At 43.8% G+C, this 26,036-nt stretch overlaps 1 protein-coding gene across 1 annotated transcript in view; it reads left to right on the top strand.

The window, feature by feature from the left end:
• Nucleotides 1–26,036, top strand: part of dnah9 (dynein, axonemal, heavy chain 9) — a 179,667-nt gene that overhangs the window by 116,256 nt on the left and 37,375 nt on the right. Inside the window, 13 exon segments of the mRNA XM_037754464.1 lie at nucleotides 308–496; nucleotides 2,668–2,903; nucleotides 2,990–3,112; nucleotides 6,857–7,061; nucleotides 10,697–10,843; nucleotides 10,845–10,862; nucleotides 12,303–12,434; nucleotides 15,427–15,526; nucleotides 15,529–15,605; nucleotides 15,781–15,834; nucleotides 15,836–15,904; nucleotides 20,802–20,995; nucleotides 23,392–23,540. Coding sequence (XP_037610392.1) covers nucleotides 308–496; nucleotides 2,668–2,903; nucleotides 2,990–3,112; nucleotides 6,857–7,061; nucleotides 10,697–10,843; nucleotides 10,845–10,862; nucleotides 12,303–12,434; nucleotides 15,427–15,526; nucleotides 15,529–15,605; nucleotides 15,781–15,834; nucleotides 15,836–15,904; nucleotides 20,802–20,995; nucleotides 23,392–23,540 — 1,693 coding nt within the window.

Consider the following 26,036-nt stretch of genomic DNA (forward strand, 5'->3'; position numbering starts at 1 on the left):
AAGTTTGGAAAAGATAAGATATTAAGGTGAACTTTATTGATCCCTGAAGAGGAGTTGGATCATTGCTGCAGTAAAGAGTAAAGGTGTTGCTACACGAGTAGAGAGGTGATAAAGAATATGAAAACCTAATAAAAAAAGGACTTGAATGTAGCAAGGCATTGTTGTTGTGGAGATTTCCTGATGTTCGTGAGGCTGTAGCATCGATGAAGGCAGCCGTAGATTAATTTAGATTTGATTTTGCAGGATGCAACACGCTGTAGTGAGGTAGGAAAAAACAATGTTCTCTTGGTGTGTCCCTGTGTCGCAGGTGGGGGGTCTAGCATCAGAGAACGTTCGCTGGGCGGAGGCCGTAGAAAACTTCAAGAAACAGGAGAGGACTCTGTGTGGGGATGTCCTTCTCATCACCGCCTTCATCTCCTACCTGGGATACTTCACCAAACGCTACAGGCTCCAGCTGATGGACAACACCTGGAGGCCTTATCTCAGTCAGCTGAAGGTGGGTGTTCTTAAGAGGGATTTCTACTTGTGCATTAAGGGGTGATGGCTGACATGTTGGGGCTACAGCAGCTATGGAGATACAACATGGAGCCCTCGACAACTATTTGTCAGCTTGGGATGCCTGTGTTTTTTCAAGTTTCTGATGCTGGTGGGGATCACTGAACATGGGAGGTTTCTGGCTTTGAAATGCTCCTGACAGGCAAGGGTCCTGACTAATGGATACTGCCACTCTCAGCCTCCTTTCCAGGATCTTTTCTGGCATTGACTCACAGTGGGAACATGACTGAGGGTCAGCCAGTGATGCTTGAGCGTGTTTAGCGCCCATACAAGCTATGCACATGGGATGAGGGTCCCTGCCCAAGATGGACGCCCCGCATGACGCGGGGAACAGGCGGGATGCAGTCTCTTTAACCTTCGTTTCTGACTTTTTGGCGGGGGCAGCGGCCAAAGACATGGCGACTGGAAAAGTATTTAGCCGTTCCAGGCACGCCGCAACGCGTTAGCCTGTCGGTAAGAAGGGCTAGCAAACAGGGTTTAGCCCGGGCTAACAGTGCACCGTAAGAGTCTGCTCACCGTGACACGTTAGCTGAACTCTGGGTACTCAGCTCGGCTAACAAACTAATACTAACTGAACCTAGTAGGCTCACCGTAGCGTGTTAGCCGTTAGGTATGATATCACAGAGTCACCGGCTACACCGGTAAACAAATACAGGTTAGCAGGAGGAACAGCAACGCGAGCAATGCTCGGAATTATCCTGTGTAATGCCAAAAATACACTTCTACAAACAAAGTACTTACTCAGCAAATCCAGACTCAAGCCAGGAACTGCGTTCAGCGACGTGTTCCTTAACGGGTCGTCTATGAACTGTTGAGCAGAAACTCTAAGCTAACCTAGACGAGCTGAGGGAACGTTTAGTTTCTTCACGGGAAGAAAGCGAGTTTGACCTGTCCGTCACCACCAGACGTGGTGTCATCGGAGCTTCCGTAGTTGGTCACGCCGAGGCGATTCCCCATAGTGAAACACCCAACGACGTTAGAAAAAGATCAACTTTATTTATTTATTTGTTTTTTATCATTTGTGTGGGTTATTATTGTACTTGCCAAAGTCATTACTGAAACCTCGGAATGCACCAATATTGCTAGAAATAGGTCCGACTGGACAACAAGCTCAAGCAGACAGATGATCAGACAAGAAGAAGAAAATCACTACTCAGACTGTCTCTATAAACATCCAGCACAGCTTCCACAGGGATTTATCCTAACAATTGGACACTGGACTCCAAAACGGCACCGAGTCACTTGAAAGGTAAATGCTGGCAGTTTTCTAGCTTCCAGGTTCGCAGCAGCATTGTGCAGCCCGCTGCTCATTAATGATTCTCCTCCTCGCCCCACAGACTTTACATGTGGATGATGTCACACATTTTAGCATCACTTTTCTAGGCTCTGAGAAAGTTTTACAAACATAAAGCCTTTGTGGATTAAAAAAATAATAATACAAAGAGTAATAATTGACCTTGTTTGCAGTTTGAGGTGTCCTGTCAGCAGTTTTCCAGACGTGTCTTTATAATGGAGGTCTATGGGGAAAACGCTTTTTGGGCCACGGGAGATTTCTTCGTTGCAGTTCTGCAAGTAGCTGCTGGAAAAAAATGGTGGCTGAGCGGCGGCGGCAGCTTATCCAGCTCTCTTAAACATCCATGTTTAATGTATGTAGTTATGCACACTCATGGTTTTGCTATGTAGCTACGTCAGCTTGTTCACCCCTGTCGGATCCCCTGACTGTTCATGTTTCTTGCCCTGTTAGACCTATCTTTAGTGATGTTGGCACATTCCAAATATATGAAAATAAAATTCAAGTTGTTCTCCTTTCCAGCTGCCGGAAATACTCAAATAGCACCCGAGTTGTGGATTAATCCACAGCTAAAAATACGCAGCAACAAATGCACAATTGACTCCTCCACACGGAGACCACAAGAACTGTGATTGGTCAGCATGAGCTGCTTATGTTTCCTCCTGTAACTTTATGATGCTGGTGGATATCGGATGCTGAAGTATAATTCCAGCTTCGTACTCCCTTTTGGATCTGCAGAAAAGATCTCTCCGCAGAAACTTGTTTCTCTTTTGGTAAAAAATGATTGAAACTTATACGCACTTGTCACTATCATCTGTAAGGTTCCCATCCCAGTGACCCCTGACCTGGACCCTCTGACCATGCTGACGGACGACGCTGACATCGCGGCGTGGCAGAACGAGGGGCTGCCCGCTGACAGGATGTCCAATGAGAACGCCACAATTCTCACTTCCTGCCAGCGCTGGCCCCTCATGGTGGACCCCCAGCTGCAAGGCATCAAGTGGATTAAAGCCAAATATGGCGAAAACCTGCGTGTCATCCGCATCGGACAGAGAGGGTAAGAGGCTTCACGCTGAGATGTGTTCATGATCATTATCTGGAGCAGATTTAGACAGAGGTGATTCTGATGTTCTGTCCTCATAGGTACCTGGATGCCATAGAGAGAGCACTGGCAGAAGGTGAAGTGGTTCTGATAGAGAACTTGGAGGAAACATTGGATCCTGTTCTTGGACCTCTGCTTGGCAGAGAAACCATTAAGAAGGGCAGGTAAAGCACACTTCAACCTTTTAAAATGACTTGACATTGTGAGTCAGGGCTAGATGTTGAGCCTTAACTGCTGACAAGACAATCTCACCTTAAGTTACATTTACTCAATCAATCTATTATTATATATTATATATTTTATTTTTATCGCACATTTCATACAGTAATCTAATCTGCTGGAGATGAATGCATGGACCAACATTTCTGAGTCAGACTGGGACAGGAAGATCCTATGTTTGGAAATGGGTTTTTTTAACCCTCTAAGACTTTACTGTCAGAGGCTCTAGCAGGTTCAGTTTTAAAGCTAGAGTGAAGATACAGGTATCATATGAAACTTAAGGAATCCATTGGTACCAACCAATACTAGATTGTCGGAAAAGAGGCTATATAACACTGCAAACTTGCGCTAAATTTCGGTGACATTCCCACTTTATGGTAATCACATGCAGTTTTTTTTCATGCAGTATAAATGTGTTATTGTCTCCTATTCTAAAAATGGTGTATCTGAATATTTCTGGATACTGGGGTCCCTAAACAGTCTTGAATTACACAAATTGGGTATCACTGTAAAGCTGAGACTCTTGTGGATCCAGTGAGCCCAACTGTATTCATGTGTGATGATGTTAGTCCCCATAGGAGACATTTCATTGTAGTGAGACCATTTTTTTTTTTAACTTGACCTCACTGTATAAAATGACCTGTGGTGACCTCTAGGATAATCACAGCCTCATGAAACTTTACAGCCACAAAATAGAGACCTAGAGCATTCAGAGGATGGATGGATCAAACTAGAGACCTAGAGCATTCAGAGGATGGATGGATCAAACTAGAGACCTAGAGCATTCAGAGGAAGGATGGATCAAACTAGAGACCTAGAGCATTCAGAGGATGGATGGATCAAACTAGAGACCTAGAGCATTCAGAGGATGGATGGATCAAACTAGAGACCTAGAGCATTCAGAGGATGGATGGATCAAACTAGAGACCTAGAGCATTCAGAGGATGGATGGATCAGACTAGAGACCTAGAGCATTCAGAGGATGGATGGATCAGACTAGAGACCTAGAGCATTCAGAGGATGGATAGCTTTCCTAGCTACATTGACAATAAGGGGGTTTCTGAGCAATTTACACAACACAAGTGCTCGCCATCTAATCGCCAAAAAATTAAATTCTTGCAGAAATCTCCAAATGTCAAAAGTTTTTGATCCCAAATCACAGCATGGCTTTTTCTTTGGTGTTCCTCAAGGTCTTGGTGTCTTAATGTGGTATTTTGGAGGGATTATTGATAATTTTTATTAATTCTTCAGTTGTAAAAAATTGTTAAATTTAGCACCAAATCTGTGTAACAAATGGTATCAACCCCAAAATTGCTTCAACAACTTATGAGACATAATAGAGCATGGGGATGACCATCATATACTTCTATCATCATGTTCTAAACCCTTATAAACTTTATTATTTATTTTAAGTAATTCATTCATTCATTCATTCATTCATTTATGTTTTTTTCTGCTTTATGACTAGAACAACTTGACACACAGTGCTGAGCTGCATCTCACATTAATCTTCAGGTTCCAGCTTTCAGATGATGTACACCACTTCTATGTGACATCTACTGCTGACCTGCTATCTCCCCCTAAACACCCCCTGTACCTCCCTAAAAAAGACAAACGGGTCTATTGTGGGTCTCAGAGGGTTAATAGCTTTTGTTAAATATGTATTTCATATTGGCTTTCCTTTAGTAAACATGTCATCTAGTCAGTGTCACACACCTCGGACATGATGGATATTGTGCTGTTTGTTCTAAAGAGGAAATGATCAATACTGCCTTGGTTGTTTATGGAAATCATATTGATTGAAATACATTTTGAGTTCACACAAATATGCAATGTAGAATGTTATTGCTGCTGTTGGAGTGAAAACACTGAGGTCTTATACTGAGGACTTTCCACTTGTACATACAGTAATATAATAATATTAATATTGATCACTTTCTCACCATTAAAGTGACATTTACACTTCTGGAAAAGGTTAGAGAGCGACACAAATTATCAGATGGTTGCAGCTTCATTCAAAAATAGTATTACTAGTATCAACCTTCCAAAAAGAAATACCCTGGTTGTAACAATCACATATACCTGTAGAATCACAACACTTAAAAATCACAATACATATCGAATTGGCACCCAAGTATCGGGATAGTATCGAATCAGGAGATTCGTCTCAAAACAAATTCGCTACTCAGCTCTACTTTCTTATGTGAAACGAAAAATGAAGCAGTTAAACAACAGCTTTCAGGATTTCTTAAAAACGATCACTGCAGCCTCAGGATGTTGCATTGGATAACACAAGTAGCTACTGCTCGATTAAAAAAGGAAACTTTGGACTCTGTTGTTATATAATATATATATACATTTGGAAATCATCATTGGACCAACGCGGGTGTCAATATTGTATACTTCTGATTGTTGATTGGTCGTCATTTTACATGTTTTTAGCCAATCACAGATTAGCATGAAAAAAATAAATACATTGAATTGAGTTCCCGTCTCAAGGGAGGTCAGCATGACCCCGTTCTCCTCTGCCTCCACCACCACTTTCTTGCCTGCCCTGTTGGAGCATTTTAATCAGAATTTCAATAATGGATTTTTTTCCAAAGAAGAGAAAACGAGTCTTCTATAAATTACATTGAGATTTTGTGATTTATTTCAAACAACTACTCTTTTTTTTAATATTTTGATCTCCCCCTTGCCTCTCAAAAATAGAAGAGGAGCAGCTTCCTCTGTTAGAGACACTGAAAATAGTCTCCAACAAATGCACTATTTCCACCTTTTTGAGTGACATTTCCTGAAAATTGCATCAGCCAGCTGTTTGAGGGAATTACTGAGCCTTTTAAAGTTACTACAAGGAACTTTTAACTGGTTCAGTTTAACACAGTCTCATTTTAATACTGATGCCTCTATAAGACCAACATAAGCAATCGAGACCATCTGCGAGAAGATTGGCTATTCAATTTTTTAAATTCAATTCATTTATATAGCGTCAAATCATAACAGAAGTTATCTTTAGACACTTTTCATATAGAGCAGGTCTAGACTGTACTCTTATTCTTAATGCCTGTCATTGAGTCTGACTCTCCACACAGAACCAGGACTGTGCAGGGCAGACTATCAGACCCTGCTACAGTCAAATGAGAGGTTTTCTAACAGGACTCTGGTGCTCAGAAACACTACCCCTTTTGTCAACAGGGACTGCCAAATCGACACAAAATGCAAGCTCCTCCTAGTAGTTTTAAATACTATTTATTTATCTATTTAGAAACTATGTATTTGTGGTCTGTTTTTATAGATTGAAGTCTTCAGTGGGAACCAATGGGCTTGGAGCTGAGAGTCACAGACACAACATGGAAGTCAGAAAGTGTTGAGAGACTTATGCCTTGTTAGTTGGGATGTTTTTGTGGGATTTGTTGATAATAAGAAATATATAGAATAACACCAGCTGTTTTTTGTACTGTAAATGACAGTAACATGACATTCTTAGAGAAGTGCTGTTCAGACTAGTGTATTGTGCAGACCTCCTTTGTGTGCTAGACATAAGAAAGAGGATTCATGTGTCTGAATATAGGAGACCTCATGACATGAGACATGAGACATAATTATAGCATTGCTGTTATCGATGAATCCCCTTATCTGGTGTGTTCTTTGGTGACATCTTCCCATTTCCTGGTCCTCCTTTACCCAAACAGGTACATAAAGATCGGAGACAAGGAGTGCGAGTACAACCCCAATTTCCGCCTTATCCTGCACACCAAGCTCGCCAGCCCTCATTACCAGCCGGAGCTGCAGGCCCAGTGCACCTTGATCAATTTCACAGTGACCAGAGACGGTCTGGAGGACCAGCTGCTGGCCGCGGTGGTCAGCATGGAGAGACCTGACCTGGAACAGCTGAAGGTGAGGAAGTCAGAGAGATACACTACCACCTGATGCACATATTTATCCACAAAGAGGAAGTTAGGATAGATCTCTTTTCATCTGACATGTCGCTGGAATGTAGAATTGAACCTGAGCAGACATGAAAGCAGTACCCGTCACACTCTTCAGGTGCTTTTAGAGAACGAACAACAGTTCCACGCTGCACTCTTTTGAGTTCCGCTCCTAACATCTCTTCTGTGCAGGTGTAATTAAAAGACACAGCGAGAGGAGTCGGTGGGCTTCCGGCAGCCACCGCTCATCATTAGTACCCATCTTTAACGCTACTCGTCTGTCGGAAACTTCACAAAAGGCTGCAGGTCCGGGCTCTTTGATTCCAAAACAATCAGCTGGTGCCTTTGATTAACCACAAACTAAGTGTAATAATTATGAGGCTTTGGGTCCCTCACATGAGACTGGGACACTGCAATGCTGCGTGTGCACGTGTGTCGAGCCCTTTACGTGGGAAATATACAATATCAAAGTAAATCAAGTCAGATGAACTTTTGAAACACTAGCAATTCACCGCTGTGTCGCAGTCACCCTGGATACTGTTCCTGTGGCACTCTCCCATTCATCATCAAGCTCCAGGAATTGTGTAATTGTGTCTTGATGCTATCCTCAAGGGAGTTTCATCTTCTTTTTATCACTTCGGCTGACTCGTTTATGTTCACACATCCACCTCTGTGAAATCAAAGGAGAGGCAGATAGGAGACGCTTTAAGGTGCATTTTCCCTTTTGAATGTAAATCACTGTCTTTGTTGTCTGTGAGGAGGGAGAAGAGCTCGTGTTTCACTCTGTTGATGAGCCGTCACCAGCTGTAACTGTGAGCCGTCATCGCCGGTCAGTCGGTTTACGGCCGCTACACTGTGTACACTACAGCAGGTTGCTGGCAGCTGTACGGCCGACTGTCGAGGGAGTAATGAACGGCAGATAGTTACGATACAGTATGGCGTGAATGTAAATGCTCGCAATTAAGTGAAGATTCACTTGATCAAAGCTCCAGCGTCTAATGATGCCTCACGCTCGTCCCATCGACAATCTGTGCTTTTCATGTCAGCTGTTTGAAATGGATTAGCCGGTAGGCACTACTGTACCGCAGCAATTAGACAACACATTGACACACTTCCACTGTTCCTTAAATGCGGCTCTCGTTAGTCGAGGGGGGGAAAAGGGAAAATCAGAAATCTCTCTCCGTTCAGAACACGTCTGGCTGACAGCGGCGTCTCCGAGAGATCACAACGGAAGATAATGTGGAACTCTGTTAACGGGTCAGGCACATTTACTCAAACACAATCCTATTTGCATTTTGATGGTTTTTCTGGAGGTGTCGTTGTTTGCGTCGGGCCATCTGTAGGCGCTGCTTTATTTGGGACTTTCATCCGTGGACAAATCAGCATTTTTAATAAACGGAGAGTTATTTTAAGCCTTATGTCCCCTCAGCAAAAATCCAACGGAGAAGTGAAATGTGATTTAATGAAGCTTGTTTAATTAGCATTTCACTGAGATCGGAGAAAAAAACATGATCTGGAACTCACTTATCATTTTAATTAACACTGGAAGTTGAAGGGGGGGGGTGATTGGGGTGTTGCCGTGTGCACCTTCCTATCAATACACGGCCCGTAGAATCAAGTGCTGAATGGCTTTTTGTTGCCAGTAAACAAACCGGACTGATAATCATCAGACTGATAGCGGAGTGTAAATTGGCTGTACCTGTTTATATTCTCTGAATGACTCGGTGCCATTATACCTTTAATGAGGTTAGCGTTGCTACTCAGCCGTAAGATGACTAGCGGGTGAAAGAGCTCTCATTTAACCGAGCCAAAGACAGGCTAAGGAGCTTAAAATGTCAAGTTGCCTTTTTGGAGAGCGCACAGGGGGGATCAATCCACAACCTTTCACCACAATGACTACCTCCCCCGGTCCTCCCCGTGCGCATATTACCGTGCACGTTTACATCTTTGTGTGTGTTTTGCTTCTGCACAATTCTTACCCGACCTTCGGCGTTAATGAGAACTAAAATGCTCCACTTCCCAAATTACCTTAACAGGGCTGCTCCGTGGCACTCAGTAATCATTTGCCTAAAAAAATGATAGATGTAATATCTCATTTTAATCCCAATTAGAGTGTTCTGCTGAACTGGTTAATTGTTTGTTTTTTCCCAAGCAAGGGTAATTACAAGTACAATGTGCCAGAGGAAAGCTAATCGTTAAAAAACGGACTCATTACCGGGTCCAGTTGGGAATGTTTTAGTGTGGATCTCCTGGAGAGCACTGAGTCTGGGCCAGCAGAAGGTCACGGTGACTCACACAGGCAAACGTCCCGGTTAAATGTCCACCGGTCTGTGATTTTTCTCTCACGCATGTCAGGTCTTTCCTTAAAATGTCAGCGATTCCAGCAGGTTTTTTTTTTTTTCCTGTGCAATTTTGGCAGAGGAGAACTTTTCAACTACAGAGTGGGTAATAACGTCAAATTCAGAGCATGTAAGATTTAACAAGGCAGAGGCTCAATTAGTTTTAACAATGGTGTAAAATACTTCTCATCACCGCAATAGGAAATACTGTCATAAAGAGAGCAATTAAGCGGTGTGATCTCTTAAACTCCCTGCTCCCCTGGTGCGATCTGAGCTAAGTATGTCTTTTGTCATGGGAACATTATGCCACATGGAGGAGGAACAGCTCCACCCATACTCCCCCAGCGCTGCCAGAAAACGCATTACCAAGCGTCTGTCGGGGATCACGCCACTCAGAAACCCTCTGCTATTATCAGTCACCGACAACACTGGTGTAGACAAATCTCACAACAGCCCACCCTCCCGTAATTACAACAATCCAAAGGTCACAGAGGCTTCTATTAAGGGAAACTTCAATAAAGCAAAGTCATTATCGAGCAGAAACAAGGAGCTGCAACAGACTATAATGAAGGACAAAGCAGGATGAAGCAATAAAGAGATGTAACCGTGCCCTGTCGGCTTGTTCTCCCGACGCCGCTCAAACGGCAGGCTTTGAAAAAAGTGAAAGTTTCTGTCAAACGCTTTTGTTTTTTCAACCAGAACAAAGACTGTCTGAGTTCAAGTTTTATTAGGACGGACGGGGTGCACTAATCCATATGGTGAGCTGTGGGTAAGACCCATTATTGTGAGCTGTGTGTGCATGTGTGCATATTCTTCATAAGGCCTGTATTGGTTCATAATTGAGAACATAATGTCTCGTACCACATGATTCATAGAAGATGTTTGTGTGTGTGTGTGTAGTTCACCATCAAAGCTCCTTTCCTCTTGCTGGAATCGACGGTCTCATCACATTGAGGGTTAGGTCGCTCTGCCGAGGTTTGATGTTGGCAACCAGACGGAAGCCTGCTAATCCAGCCCAGAGTGCTCCCTTCATGGGTCCAGATAGCCGATGCAGAGCATATCGATTAGTTCTGCCTTTGAGGTGCCCTTCAGTATTCATGTCCTCGTATTGACCCACACCTCCAACATCTCCCACCGCCTCCGATTATGATGATAAGGCCAGAAAGGAACCTGACAACAAGCATATATATATATATATAATATGAGAAATCCTCCGACAGGTGCAATCTGTCAAAGGTTTTTTGTCCGTTTCTGTGTTTATTAGTCCGGCCTGACGAAGCAGCAGAACGGTTTCAAGATCATTCTGAAGACGCTGGAGGACAACCTGCTGTCCCGTTTGTCCTCAGCTTCGGGAAACTTCCTGGGTGACACGGAGCTGGTGGAAAACCTGGAGACGACCAAACGCACCGCGGGCCGAGATCGAAGAGAAGGTACCGTTCTGTTTTTATCTTTACAATTCTTTATTCTACTTGTTTTATCATTACTTCTCTTCTCCTATTAAAGCAGCAATGGGTAAATATGATTAAAAAAGTTATATTCATAAAACGGTTACTATATCCTGACAGTAGTACATGAGACAGGTAATCTGAAAAAAAATCATGTTCCTCTTTGTCCTCTGTGTCCTCCGGTGTCCTCCAGTGCTCTTACGGCATCTGCAAGATTTCACAGACCGTAGGAAAACAAGCAGTCAGAGCTGATCTGGAGTCTGCCGTCCAGCTGCCGTCTATGAGAGCCGGCTGTCAATCACTCACACAACTCTGACCAAACGGTCAAACTAGGCAGCGCTGATCAAATATGAATCAATATTCTGTTACTGTAATGCCTATTTCTCTCCTCACATGTTCTCAGAATCATCTTGTAGTGTACTGTGTAAGGGATAATGTTCAGCTAGCCGGTCATTGTTGTGAAAGAATCCCCTTCAGGGCGATGGGGTTCTTAGTATCAGAATATTGATTCATATTTGATCAGCGCTGCCTCGTTTGACCCTTTGGTCGGAGTTTGCGAGTGATTGACAGCCGGCTCTCAGAGACGGTAGCTGGACGGCAGACTCCAGATCAGCTCTGACTGCTTGTTTCCTCCGGCCTGTGAAATCTTGCAGATGCCGTTAGGAGCACCGGAGGACACTGGAGGACACCGGAGGACACCAGAGGACAAAGAGGAACATGATTTTTTTTCAGATTACCTGTCTCATGTACTACTGTCAGGATATATTAACCGTTTTATAAAAATATATTTTTTTGAATCATATTTGCTCCATTTCTCCCCACTGCAGCTTTAAACAAATACTTATACATTGTAATGATTTCAAAGTTCCTCTTAAATGCGAATATGTTAACCCCTTATTCTCTGTACTTCTTCCCTTGTACCTACTTGCAGGTACCCAGCAGGTGTTTGATTGGTAATTCCATATATTTACTCAGTGATTAGCAGACTGTAATCCCTTCCCCTCTCTCTTACTCCCTTGCTTTGTTTATCTGTTTTTTTGGTCAGCAAATCAGATGATGTCAGATCATCTCTGCCAGAGGAGACTTACTTTCTGTGAGAAAGTCCTGTATGAAGATGTGGGAGTGGGCCTTCTGTCAGAGAGGAGATAAGCACTGCCTTTGCAGATGTTCATTCTTAAGCATAATTGTGCAGGCAAAAAAAAAAAAAAACGGCTCATAATTGTTGTGTTCCACACAGTGTGAGAACATTCTGACTGGAACCGTGAAATTGGAATAGCTCTGCTCTGCACCGAGGCTGTTTTATTGGATGGTGCACGATGTCATCATTAGCTGATTGATGAACCCTGAGTGTGTGCATGTCTGTGCAGATGTGTGCTTGTGTCTATGAGTGTGACTCTGTTTGTGTTTGCACTATCTTTACTGTAGGTAAAAGAAGCCAAGGTGACAGAGGCCAAAATCAATGAGGCTCGGGAGCACTACCGACCAGCAGCAGCGCGGGCTTCCTTATTGTACTTCATAATGAACGACCTCAATAAAATCCACCCCATGTACCAGTTTCTCTCTCAAGGTAGCCTGTCTATTGACATGCCATGTTTCCTCCCTCCCTCACGGTCCCCCCGCTGAGACCCCTCTTTACACTCACTTCTCTGTTCCTCCACCCTCCTTCTTCCATTTGCTCACCGTGTTTTATGCTCTTTTGCCCTGCTTTTATTGTGTTTGTGGCTCCCTAATGTGGTTATGTAGAGCATAATGTCTTTCATATTGTCAGCCAGCGAGCGCTGAGAGAAGGCAGCATGAGATATGGTTTGCAATCACTCCCGACTCCGCAAGTAGCTGCCCTGGCCCAAGTTATTTCCCAACATAATCAAATGAAAACCCATTCGTGGGAATATGTACCTTGACCTTGAGAATGAAATGAAACACATTATAATATGTGTTCTTCACACAACATTAGAGCAGAGTGTGACAGAAATGACACCAGAGTAGAAGACAATTATTATTACAAAGTTTCAATGTACTGTCACTCCAACTCCTTTTTACAGTCAGAATTACAGATAGACTAGAAGCTGCACCTTTAATCAGTAGTTAGATGTGTAGAATTTAGACCTGCACTGCTTGTAGGCTGAGAATGGTCAAGTTGAATATCATGAAATAATTCAGGCACGATTGAGCTTGATTAGTCAGATGAATGAGTATCCGGTACGGATAATAAACTTTTTACGAGCATGAGCATCATTCAATTCAATTCAATTCAATTTACTTTTATATAGCGTCAAATCATAACAGAAGTTATCTCGAGACGCTTTATATTTAGAGCAGGTCTTAGACCATACACCATAGTTTAGAGACTCAACACAATGCGCTGTGGCCAGGAAAAACTCCCCGTTTAGCAGGTAGAAACCTAGAGCAGAACCGGGCTATGGGTGGGCGGCCATCTGCCGAGACCGCCTGGGGGGAGAGACAGAGAGAGAGAGAGTGAGAGTGACAGAGAGAGAGAGAGAGAGAGAGAGATAAAGATAGAATAATAAACTAAATTAGTAGGACTAATAACAAAAACCAATAGTAGTTGAATGTAAAAGAGTGATAATACAACTATCGGAATTGATATCACTGGGTCGTCCTCAGACGGGCTTTCAAGTGGAGCTTCCAGCTGTCTCAGTCCACCATACATCTGGCTAGCTCGCCAGCACTGTCCAGCATCTCTCCTCAGTACGTCCATGTATGTTGGTGTGGGACGTCCCTGTGGTCGATGCCCGTGCGTTGGTTCCCATAGACTTGGTTTTCCCATAGACTTACATTAGGAAAATGATGTCTGTAAATCAGTGGATATTATTTTTTTAAATCAACTTCCCAGTATGAACACTCTAATAGTCCTTATTGAAATCATTAGGTCCTTAAAATGTTGTAAAATGCACTAATAGCTGAATCCAGAGTTATTTCCCTTCCTCTGATTCCGTGTCATGATTTGAAGAGCAGAACAAGCAGGGAGGACCCGAACGCCGTCGCCATCTTGTTTTTTTACAACCAGAAGTGACACGAGAGGGTGGAAGTACAACTGAACGCTGAATAAGGCACTTCTAGGCGACCAAAATGTTACGATTAACTGTCATAAAGTGAAAACACACTGTGAAAGGGTTAAAGTTCTAAGACAAAACGCAGACATCTTCAGATCTGACAACGCCGTGGTAGCGACCTGTCAATCACGAGGTAGCCCCGCCCTAAAGCATCCCATAATAAATTATTGTAAACAGGAATAAAGGTGCAGATTCATGTTTTGTGAGTCAGATGAGGCCATCTCCACTGAACATGTTGGAGCGCTGGAAGTATGGGGTCCATGGGGCCACTGGCCCCCGACTTAACGCCCCCGTCTCGAAATTGCTGCTCGCAGTACTGCCGTGTGAAAAAGGCCAAGGCCATACATTATTATGTTGTTGGTATAAGAGCAGCGTAATGTGTGTAGCTAATGGTCAAGCGACAGAGAGATGCCCTCAGAGTATATCAGCTGTTTGGTGATATATCGGAGCAGAGAAGAAATTAGCGGTAAAGTTGTCTCATGTTATTAAATGAAGCCTAAAGCTTTGTTTATACTCGTGCGAGACACCGTGGCATGATTTATACTCGTGCGAGACACCGTGGCGTGAGACACCGTGGGGCGAGACACCGTAGATGGCGCGCTCACTACGAGCATGCACAGAGGCATTAATGCTCAGCGCGTTGTTCGTTGCAATATGCTCTGCCAGGAGGCGTACCAACAAAATATTATGTGGATAAGCAAGAAGTCAACGAGTGGTACCAGAAAGGAAAGTAGGTTGCCTAGCAACAGTAGTAAACACTAAACTCGTTTAGGTGACGTACCGCCAAACATGGCATTTGTGTACTGTAATTATTGTCCATTATCCATCCATCCATTCAGGATGGCTGGAGCCGATCCCAGCTGACATTGGGTGAAGGCGGGGGGGTACACCCTGGACAGGTCTCCAGACTATCACAGGGCTGACACATAGAGACAGACAACCATTCACACTCACATTCACACCTACGGGACATTTAGAGTCAACAATGAACCTGCATGTCTTTGGACTGTGGGAGGTAACCTGAGCACCGGAGTAAACCCCACCATAACAATTTGCTAACTCCACACAGAAGGACCCCAAGCCGGTTTGAACCTGCGACCCTATTGCTGTGAGTGGGCAGAGCTAACCACTGCACCACCACTGTGCAGCGATTTGTCCATTATATGACATTTAAATGTATCAGTCTCTGAGCATAATTACATGTTCATGGATACTTGTCTTATATTGGGGGGGGTTTCCATAAACTAAATTAGCATTGATTAATTTATCTTTAGAACAAAACCACATCATCATGTCAGAGGTGAATGCCACTGACTTGATGATGATGATTTGTAATTAAAGGCCAATATGAGCCAGTTATTGATTAATAATGTTTGATCACTGGTTTCTATTGTGTTGACTCTAAGTGACTGTGTATTGAATATTGTTACATCCGTACTTGTAACACAGTGTTGAGTCTTTAACCCGCTCCTGTGCGTCTCCAGGCGTTCAGTGTGGTCTTCCAGAAAGCGGTTCTGAAGGCCGAGCCGGACGAGGCTCTGAAGCAGCGGGTGTCCAACCTAATTGACAGCATCACTCGTCAGTCTTCCAGTACACCACCAGAGGCCTGTTTGAATGTGACAAGCTCACGTACATCGCTCAGCTCGCCTTCCAGGTAGGAGAAGAAGCCGGTTTTCATCTTCTGCATGGTTTGTTTGAGAACAAGCTCGCTTTGAATCAGTCGCTCCCGGAGACCACCGGCCCTGTTCGGATCTAATCAAGCGCAAAGGAAATGTGGTTTGTGCTGAAATACAACAATTCCAAGTCCTCCCTGTTTGTTGTGTCCCCAGATCCTGCTGATGAATAAGAAATAAATTCCTGCAGAGCTGGACTTCCTCCTGAGGATACCCTGTCCAACCAGGTGGAATATCACCAGTGGATTTCTTATCCCACCACTCCTGGGGAGGGATCAAGGTACAGAGAGAGGCAGACATTGTACTGAAATGTAACGATGTGAAATACTAAGGGGTACCACCAGATGTGTTCATTGTGTCAGCTATTTTTCTTTATTCAGTCTTATACCTGTTCAAAATTTCCTCGTTATTTATTATCATATTTATTCATCTTGATTTTTTAGTAAAGATTTAGTTGACTAAAAGTTTGTTTAAAGGTCCAATATCATAAAAAAGTGAGTTTTTCATGTTTTTTTTATTATAAAGCAGGCTTCAATTCTATATAAATACTGTAAAGTATCGAAACGCTCAATCCACAGGGAAATACACACAGCCCGCATTCAGAAACTCTGCATTTCAAACAAGCTGTCAGGATTTCTTTCCATTTGTGAGGTCACAAATATACAATACTTAGACCCTTTACACAGTTTTAAATGCAAACATTCTAAATGCGACCCAGTTTATTCCTCAGCTGACAAGAAGTACACATGGATCCAAGCTGTTGCCTAGCAACACAATCCTTTTGCAATTCCGTTGCAATTCCGTCAAAATTTTCTAAAACGGAGCGTTTAAGACAGAGGATAAATACAGGCATATTCAAGCAGACAGTATGAGGAAAATAAAGTGTTTTTTTAACATTACAGCATGTAAAACATGTTCTAGTAGAAACACAAAATACAAGTATGAACCTGAAAATGAGCACGATATAGGACCTTTAATTCCTCTCATTATATTGAACATTTCAGTCAATCTCATCTCTTTGGGTCAAGTTTTTATTTTTAAAACTACATTTTAATCTTGTCTTTGTTCGTCAACAAGATTGCATGTTGATTATAGTCACAGGTAAGCGTCTTTGAGATCTTTAAAAGCGTTATATAAGTTGAATTTATTATTATTATTATTATTATTATTACAGTTAGTGTTTCATGACGTCTCGTCGTCCGTCTCGTCTTGGAGAAAAGGTAGTTGACGAGCATATTCAGTCATAGTTTTCATTAACTAAATTAACACTGCCACCAGATCACATGTATTCTCAGCGTGTGGTCAAACCAGAAATAGGTGATGCTGGCAGCTTGGCGATGTACTGACTGCTATTATAGCTGGTGCTACAGCTGAATCGAAGGTTACGATTTTGTAACCCTAGTTCTATAAAGCACGGGCGGAGCCCTCTATTGGACTCTATGGGTAATACTCTCCTCCAATCACGAGCACGCATTCGCCCACTGAACTTTGCATAAACGTATATGTGTGGACCCTACAGTATATACATAAGGCAGCGTCCGCCACTGTCAGCCATCCTTCTTCCCCTTCAGGGAGCGGCGGGACCCCCCTTGGTAGAGGGCTCTGTCTGTGTGCCGGGCTTGAGTCTGCCATCCTCTGGGGGGGAGTTAGTATCGTCACTCCCTGCTATGCTGAGCTTGAGGCTTCCTCTTGGAGAGCCAAGGGTGCAAAATATTGCTGTAGATATTGTTGATTCACATAATATTCCATTCTATATGAGTTGGCTGACTGTAATGCTGGTGTAACTGTAAATATAAGCAAATTCTTTGCCAAAAATTCTCATAAATTCGTAATTTGCAAAGACAGAACTCACCTTTTTAGATTCATTCAAATTAAATTGAGAGTATTGAAAACATACATGAAGACCTTTGACACCATCTCCCCACCCACTACTCATCACACGTCTGACTGATATTGGTATCAACGGTGTTGCACTCACATGGTTCTCCTCATACCTCACCGACAGACTACAATTTGTAAAACTGGGTATTCACAGGTCAAGGTGTTTCCACTGTTTCACTGGGTGTCCCCAGGGGTCAGTATTGGGTCCACTCCTGTTTATCATTTACCTCCTTCCCTTGGCACTATCCTCCGTCATCACAATGTCCGATTCCACTGTTATGCCGACGACACACAGGTCTACATTTCAACTACACCCACTGCTGCCCTGCCACCCGCCTCCCTCACCACCTGCCTACAACACATCAGGAGCTGGATGAGCAGGAACTTTTTAAAACTCAACAGCAATAAAACCGAGGCCCTGCTCATCGGCTCCAAGAACAACATCTCCAAAACTCAAACACACCACTGCTCAAAACATCACCATTGATGGCTTCCCAGTACCGTTCTCCACCCATATCAAGAGTCTTGGGGTCACCCTGGACAGCACACTCTCTTTTTCATCCCACATAAAAAACATCACCCGGACTGCCTTCTTCCACCTCCGCAACATCTCTAGACTCCGCCCATCCCTGTCCCACTCCAGCACTGAAATCCTGGTTCACGCTTTTGTTACATCCCGGATCGACTACTGCAACACTGTCCTCTCTGGCATTCCCATCAAACTTCTCAACAGACTCCAAATCATTCAGAACTCTGCCGCCCGGATCATCACCCGCACCAAATCCTCCGACCACATCACCCCCATCCTCATCCAGCTGCACTGACTCCCTGTTAAATCCCGGATCGACTACAAAAACCTCTGCTCACCTACAAAGCCCTCCATAACCTCGCCCCCACCCTACCTCACAGACCTCCTCCAGGAGTACACTCCCTCCCGTTCCCTCCGTTCATCATCAGCCGGACTTCTGACCACCCCCACCTCACGCCTCAGCACCATGGGAGCCAGGGCATTCAGCTGCTCTGCCTCCCAGGTTATGGAACTCACTCCCCCCACACATCCGGCAGTCTGACAATATCACATCTTTCAAATCCCTCCTCAAAACCCACCTGTTTAAACTGGCCTACTCTCTCTAGAACTCATCATCACCCATCCTATGTGTCTGTACAAATATGTCTCTGTCATGTCCTGTTGTTTTTATATTATTTTATCTGTCAATGTTTTAACTGATTTTTGTAAGGTGTCCTTGGGTGTCCAGAAAGGCGCCACTAAATAAAATGTATTATTATTATTATTATTATTAAGAGTGTTAAAGGTCCCATATTGTAAAAAGTGAGATTTTCATGTCTTTTATATTATAAAGCAGGTTTAAGTGATATATAAATACTGTGAAAGTATCAAAACGCTCAATATACGGAGAAATACACACAGCCCGTATTCAGAAACTGTGCGTTTGAAACAAGCCGTCAGGATTTCTGGTCATTTGTGATGTCACAAATCTACAATATTTAGACCATTTCACAGTTTTAAACGTAAACATTCTAAATGTGTCACAGTTTATTTCCTGTTACAGTGTATGTAAATAACATCAGCTGACAGGAAGTAAACATGGACCCAAGCTGTTTCCTAGGCAACGCAATTTCCGTTGCCATTCCATTGAAATGCGCTAAAAGGAGCATTTCTGAGGCAGCGTGAACAGGTATATTCCAGACAGACAGTATGAGAAAAATAATGTATCGTTTAAACATTATAGCATGTAAAGTATGAACCTGAAAATGAGCATGATATGTCCCCTTTAAACAGCTCTACCTTTAGAACCCCGTCCTGGAACCCCCCCCCCCCCTCCCCCCTCAATGTTGAAATCTCATAAAACCAGTCTGCACTAGTAAAATATTAAATTGTCTCCCATGTCTTTCCAAACTGTTCCACCATGTCAGAAAAGCATGACTGAAATCCACAATTCCCCCCAAGTTATTTTAGCACTTAGCTGCTTTAAGTGGTGCGAGTGGAGTTGCTTCCTATGATGCAATTTGTGCAGCCCGGTCTCCCAGCAACAACTTCTGCATTAAAGTGAAAAACACACTTAAAGAGTTGGCAGCACGATTGAAGTTCTCTGTTTCACCCAGACCTCCACTCTGACGGCATGTGATTATCCAGGGCTTCGGCTCTGCTCCGTGAACCCGGTGCATTTTAACATTGAAAGGACACCAGAACAACTCGGCACATATACCTGTATTTCATCTTAAAGAATAGACGTCTGGCGATGCAGCCCTGTGGGCGTCAAGCAGCAGAGGGTTCCCTCTCTTGTCAGATCAGTTTAGCAGCAAACTAAACCCTAATGGCAGCATGGTTTTTTAGCCTCTCGTGCTCATGAATTTTTCAATCTGTACCGCCTAGAATATTAACTTACCTAAACCCCTTCTGAGGGGTTGTGAGATGGCCTTTCCCCAACTGCACTCAACCCACTGTGGATGTTTAAGGCCCTGCTAATCAAATTCTGTCACCGATTTCTTATCACGATCGGAAACATAATCAGTTGGAAAGCTTTAAAGGAGGGGGAGATCCTCAGATTGTTTGGCCTTAGCGTGAATCCCATGAGACTCAGTGTATTCTCAGAGGTTGCCAACCTCCTGTGGTAATTAAACAAACTGAGGTTGAAGTGATGGACGGTGTGCTGAGCCACTTCGTCTCACTCTACCTCACCCCATCATGCCAGAGATGAGCGCTTATAGAAAAGCACATTTAATGAATTCACCAAGGATATTTTTTTTCCAGGACTCCTTGTCCTCTATGTGTCTGCTGTGGGAGGTTCCCGCTCCTAGTATATACAGTACAGGAGGACAGTGTACACACTGCATGTGTATGTGTGTGTGTACTCGTCAGTGTGTGCACCTGCTCGAGGCTGCACTGCGTGACACTGCTGTTCTCCATAGATGAGATAAGGTGTTTGTCAGCTGGGGCATCACAAAGAAGCCCCTACTGGTTTTGCAACGGATGCATATTCAGCCCCCCCTCCACCCCCCGTCCCGTTATGAAAGGGATCGTGTTTACTCAGCATTTCCGTTTGAATAAATATTATTTATATTGGCGTGAGGAAAGATAAGCACTCCTTTCTGTCATTTTTTTTTTTTTTTTTCTGGCAACTTTTGCAAACAAAGTTGCTCCTCGTATTGTGCTGTGTGTTGTGAACATTTCTGAAGTGGTCAAACTGTTAAATGTGCATCACTGATCACAGAAGTAGCACTTTCAAAAATACAGTAGTTTTTCTGAATCACTTTTTTCTCTCCCCAACCACCAGTCCCTGTGCTCCATGGAGGAGTTCAGGAACCTGGACCGAGACATCGAGGGCTCGGCCAAACGCTGGAAGAAGTTTGTGGAGTCCGAGTGTCCAGAAAAAGAGAAATTCCCCCAGGAATGGAAGAACAAACCTCTCTCCAGAGGACTGTGCATGATGAGGGCCCTGAGGCCTGACCGCATGACGTACGCCGTCAGGTGAGAGGTGGAATCATAGCTCGCCCTTTTTGCTCTGTGATCTGTGAACCGACCTGTGCTGTTTGGTAAAAGGGTAAAGGTTAAACATCTTAACCTTTGGCTTATAGTCTGAGTTGACAGGGCACCTGTGCTCACTGCTGCTACAGTATGTTTGTCCTGTTGCTCAGAAGCAGTGCAATTACACAATCGATGAGCCTCATTATTAGCCCTCAATCTCTGTCCAGGAACCCGTCGAGGCATGGCCTCCACTAGACCTCTGAAGGTCTGCTGTGGTATCTGGCACCAAGCCGTCAGTAGCAGATCCTTTAAGTCCTGGAAGTTGCGAGGTGGGGCCATCCGTGGATTGGACTTGTTTTCCAGCACATCCCACAGATTAGGGACGCAACGATACCGATACCGGTACCAGTATCGGGTATTGGTCCGATACTGTGCTCATGTACTCAGTACTCGCAAAACGGCTACGATACAACGGCACCGATACCACTTTACGGCAGCGTGACGTTAACCTCTCGTCACCATCTTTCGGGTCCTATCGCACATGCACACGCTCACGCTCCACCTCCCGACGGTAACAGGTGATACGGGCCGGTGGAGCGCCCGGACCCCGCGGAGCAGGGACCTCACCTCAGCCGGCGCGCGGCCGGCCCTCACTTTCATTGCGCCACTGGGTTTTGCTTGCACCCTCTGACTCGCCGCCGTGCGTTAGACTCCTTGGTCCGTGTTTCAAGACGGGTCGGGTGGGTTGCAGACATTGCCGCAGACCCTGGCGCCTTTGGACGTGGGCCGAGCCCGCCCGTGGGGCACGACACGGTTGGGGCGCACTGAGGACAGTCCTCCCCGGTGACACTTTGGCCACGGCCCTGGGAAGCACCTTCGCCCCGAGCCTTTCCAAGCCATCCTAGAGCCGGTCGCGGCGCACTGCCTCGTATGCGGGACTCCCCCAGCCTACCGTGTGTCGCTCACACCCTCCAGCTGACTGTTAACGAGAGTCTTTTGCACAGAGAAGTACTCGTATCGGTACTCGGTATAGTAAGTACCAAATATAATTACTTGTTCTTGTGCTCGGTCTGAAAAAAAAGTGGTACATCCCTACCACAGATGTTTGATTGATTGATATCTGGAGAATTTGGAGGGCCGAGTCACACCTCCAACCGTTGCCATCCACATGATGTCAAAGAAAACGTGATTCATCAGACCGGGCAACCTTCTTCCATTACTCCGTGGTCCAGTTCTGATGCTCACGTGCCCAATGTAGGCGCTTTGGCGGTTGGACACGGGTCAGCACGGGGCACCCTGGACGGTCTGCGGCTCTGCAGCCCCGTACTCAACAACTGCTCCTCACTGTGTGTTCTGACCACCTTTCTATCAGAACCAACATAACTTGTTCAGCAGTTTGAGCTCCTAGTAGTTTCTTCTATTGGATCAGACAACACGGGCCAGCCTTCGCTCCCCACGGTGCATCAATGAGCCTCGGGTCTGACCCTGTCGCCGTTTCACCGGTTTTTCCTCCCTTGGACCACTTTTGGTAGGTCCTGACCACTGCAGACCGGGAACATCCCACAAGAGCTGCAGTTCTGGAGATGCTCTGACCCAGTCGTCTAGCCAGCACTATCTGGCCCTCGTCAAAGTCACTCACATCCTTACGCTGGCCCATTTATTCTGCTTCCAACACAAAGTTCAAAGTTCAAAATGCTCGCTTGCTGTCTAATATATCCGCCCACTGACAGGTGCCATGGTAACCAGATAATCATGTTTTGCACTATGGAACTGTGATGCTCGAAACTTGAATTTCCCTCGGGATTAATAAAGTCACTATCTATCAATCTATCTATCTATCTATCTATCTATCTATCTATCTATCTATCTATCTATCTATCTATCTAATCAATGTTATTCACTTCACCTGTCAGTAGTCTTAATGTTATAGCTGATCGGTGTATATATATTTGTGGTGTGACTCATACATAATTGAAGCTATTTATTGATGTAGTTATCAACGACGACAGTGTTAGCTGGCAGCATCATTAAAACATTTGAAATGAAGGTTTAAATTGCTGTTTTTCTGAATCATCCATCAAAATATCTCTTATGTGAACTTTGTATCTTCATCAGCTAGGATTTACATATAGAAAATATACAATGTCTATTTATTTAAGAGCAAGCTGTTTGGTTGGAACAACAGTGAGAAAATCATGATGTTTTAAAGGCTGAAGGATTTAATGTAGAGAGGTTGACAACACAGTCGTGACTAGAGTTCATATTTAGTTCTATAAGCAGCTGTCTATCCAATGCACTGTACTACAGAAGATTCACGCTCTTCAAGTTATTCAGCGTGTCGGTCAAAGATAATAAAAAAAGAAAGTGTTGAGGAGAACTGAGTCATATTCTCCCCGCAGAGACTTTGTAGAGGAGAAACTGGGAAGCAAGTACGTGATTGGCAGATCACTGGACTTCGCCGTCTCCTTTGAAGAGTCCGGTCCGGCTACGCCCATGTTCTTCATCCTCTCTCCTGGAGTTGACCCTTTGAAGGATGTGGAGAAGCATGGTAATACTCTCGCTTGTTTTATGTGCAATAGGTGTGTTCTGGACTTTTATCAGAGCATACATATTGTCAATTTATCCGTCATTTCTTTATGCCACATAGGCACATGCAGGTTTTAATGGCGCAGCCTATTGAAGTCAAGTGCAGGCGTACCTGCATGCACGATTTCCACTTTGATTCCTACTGCATAGGATTATCAGTCAGTCATCACAACACATCTGCTCATGTGTCTCTGCTGTGATATCAGCCATCACTGCCAATGCACAACAGGCACTGGGTAGATTGAAGGATATACTAAAGGTCACAGATATATGAGACGACACCACCGGTGTATTAGGGGCAGCAGAAAGTAATGTCATTGGTTTTAGAGTTACTTTACAAACCCTGTATGAATAATGCGATCGGCAGCAGGACACGCCGTTTTGATTTTTGACCACAAGTATGCCGAAAGTCGAAGCTTTTGTGCTGACCTGGAACGTGGCGCCAGTCACGGCCTGACAACTTCTGAATCTGCTGCAAATAATTCAGTCTGTGGGTATTTGAAGTCAGCTCTATGGAATATTCAGATTGCAGGGATTGGATCAGTTTACTGAACAAAGGGTTTCTACTATAAGCGAGTAAATTTTGTTTGAATTCAGTAGTTTTGAATTCAAGTAATTCATCATGATTAATTTACTGTTTTGTCTGATTTGTCTTCTTTGGATTTCTGCTTGAAAGTCCTCTTCACCAAATGAATCCATTCCATAGATTGATTTCAACATGACAGTCAGCTGTTATTACCCAGAATACACCTTCTAGTATTTGTGATTATTTTAGACGCCTCATTTTTACTGGGATCCAGGCAGGAGCAGGTGGTTTCAATGGCCGTAGCCAGACCTTTGGCCCGAGTGAAATCCACCATCCTCTCCTAATATTATAAAGAGGGAGCAATCCTACTGGAACTGCCTGTAAGGGGTGTGAATATGGATTAGCAACACCTCACTTTTGAGCGTAGTCACATCAAAGCTAAAAGTAACCAATCAGTGCTGCCGTAGAGAGAAGCGTGGTGATGATGATGAGGCAGCAGCAGCCACATTACGCTGAACCACACAGAGGTGCTTTTCCATTATAGCTGTGACTATTGGGTTTATCATTGGTATTAGCTCCACTTGGATTTTCATTAGACAGATGATGTGATTTTGTATGCTCCGCAGGGGACTAATACCTCTGAGACAAAACCTCACCATTCCTGCCTTTTTTTTCAGGTTGGAGTTTTATTGAAACGTGACCGAAATATTGTATTGTTTGAGTAAAGGGTCCCATATTATAAAAAAGTGAGATTTTCATGTGTTTTATTATAAAGCAGGCTTAAGTTCTATATAAATACTGTGAAAGTATTGAAACGCTCAAGCCACAGGGAGATACACACAGCCCGTATTCAGAAAGTCTGCATTTGAAACAAGCTGTCAGATTTCTGTCCATTTGTGATGTCACAAATATACAAATTTTTAGATAATTTACACAGATTATAATGTAACATTCTAAGTGTGTCCCAGTTTATTCCTGGTTGCAGTGTATGTGAATGTCATCAGCTGACAGGAAGTACACATGGACCCAAGCTGTTGCTTAGCAACGCAATTCTGTTGCAATTTTGTTGCAATTTTGTTGCAATTCCGTCAAATTGTGCTAAAACGGAGCGTTTAAGACAGAGGGTTAATACAGGCATATTCAGGCCGACAGTATGAGGAAAATAACGTTTTTTTTTAACATTACAGCATGTAAACATGTTTTAGTAGAAACACAAAATACAAGTATGATCTGAAAATGAGCATGATATGGGACCTTTAAAGCTCAATGGGCAGACTCAAGTTGCTCAAGTAAAGCTGGGTCATTGACCGAATACGGATGAGTCAATTCAATTGAATTTATTTTTTATTTATCAAATCATAACAGAAGTTATCTCAAGACGCTTTTCATATAGAGCAGGTCTTAGACCATACTTTATCATTTAGAGACCCAACATGAGCGTGCACTCGGTGCAACAGTGGGCGAAAAAATCTCCCCTTTAACGGGTAGAAACCTCAGAACCAGGCTCTGGGTGGACGGCCATCTGCCTCGACCGGTTGGGTTGAGAGAGAGAGAGAGAGAGAGAGAGAGAGAGAGAGAGAGAGAGAGCAGCAATGGTGGAGGCAAGCTATAGAGTGAATGAAGAGAGGGAGCGGTGTTAGTAAGAATAAAGAAGTTAATCATAGAAATAAAACGTTATTTGCTGACACCATGAAATGTCCTTAACACAGCAAAATAAGAAGAAAATAGAGAATCCAATCCCGGCAGAGGACTGCAGGGTCTCTGCAGATACAGACACCCCCACATACTGAGAGAGGGATGCACAGCAACCACAATAATAGCACAACAGCTAGCTTGATAGAATAGAGTGATAATAGTAATAGCAGAAATATGATAGAAATATGATTACTACTATTAATAATAGCAGTGATAGTGGCAGTAATATTAATGAAA

Source organism: Sebastes umbrosus, chromosome 20 (genome assembly GCF_015220745.1).
Source record: "Sebastes umbrosus isolate fSebUmb1 chromosome 20, fSebUmb1.pri, whole genome shotgun sequence".
Taxonomy (NCBI): Eukaryota; Metazoa; Chordata; class Actinopteri; order Perciformes; family Sebastidae; genus Sebastes; species Sebastes umbrosus.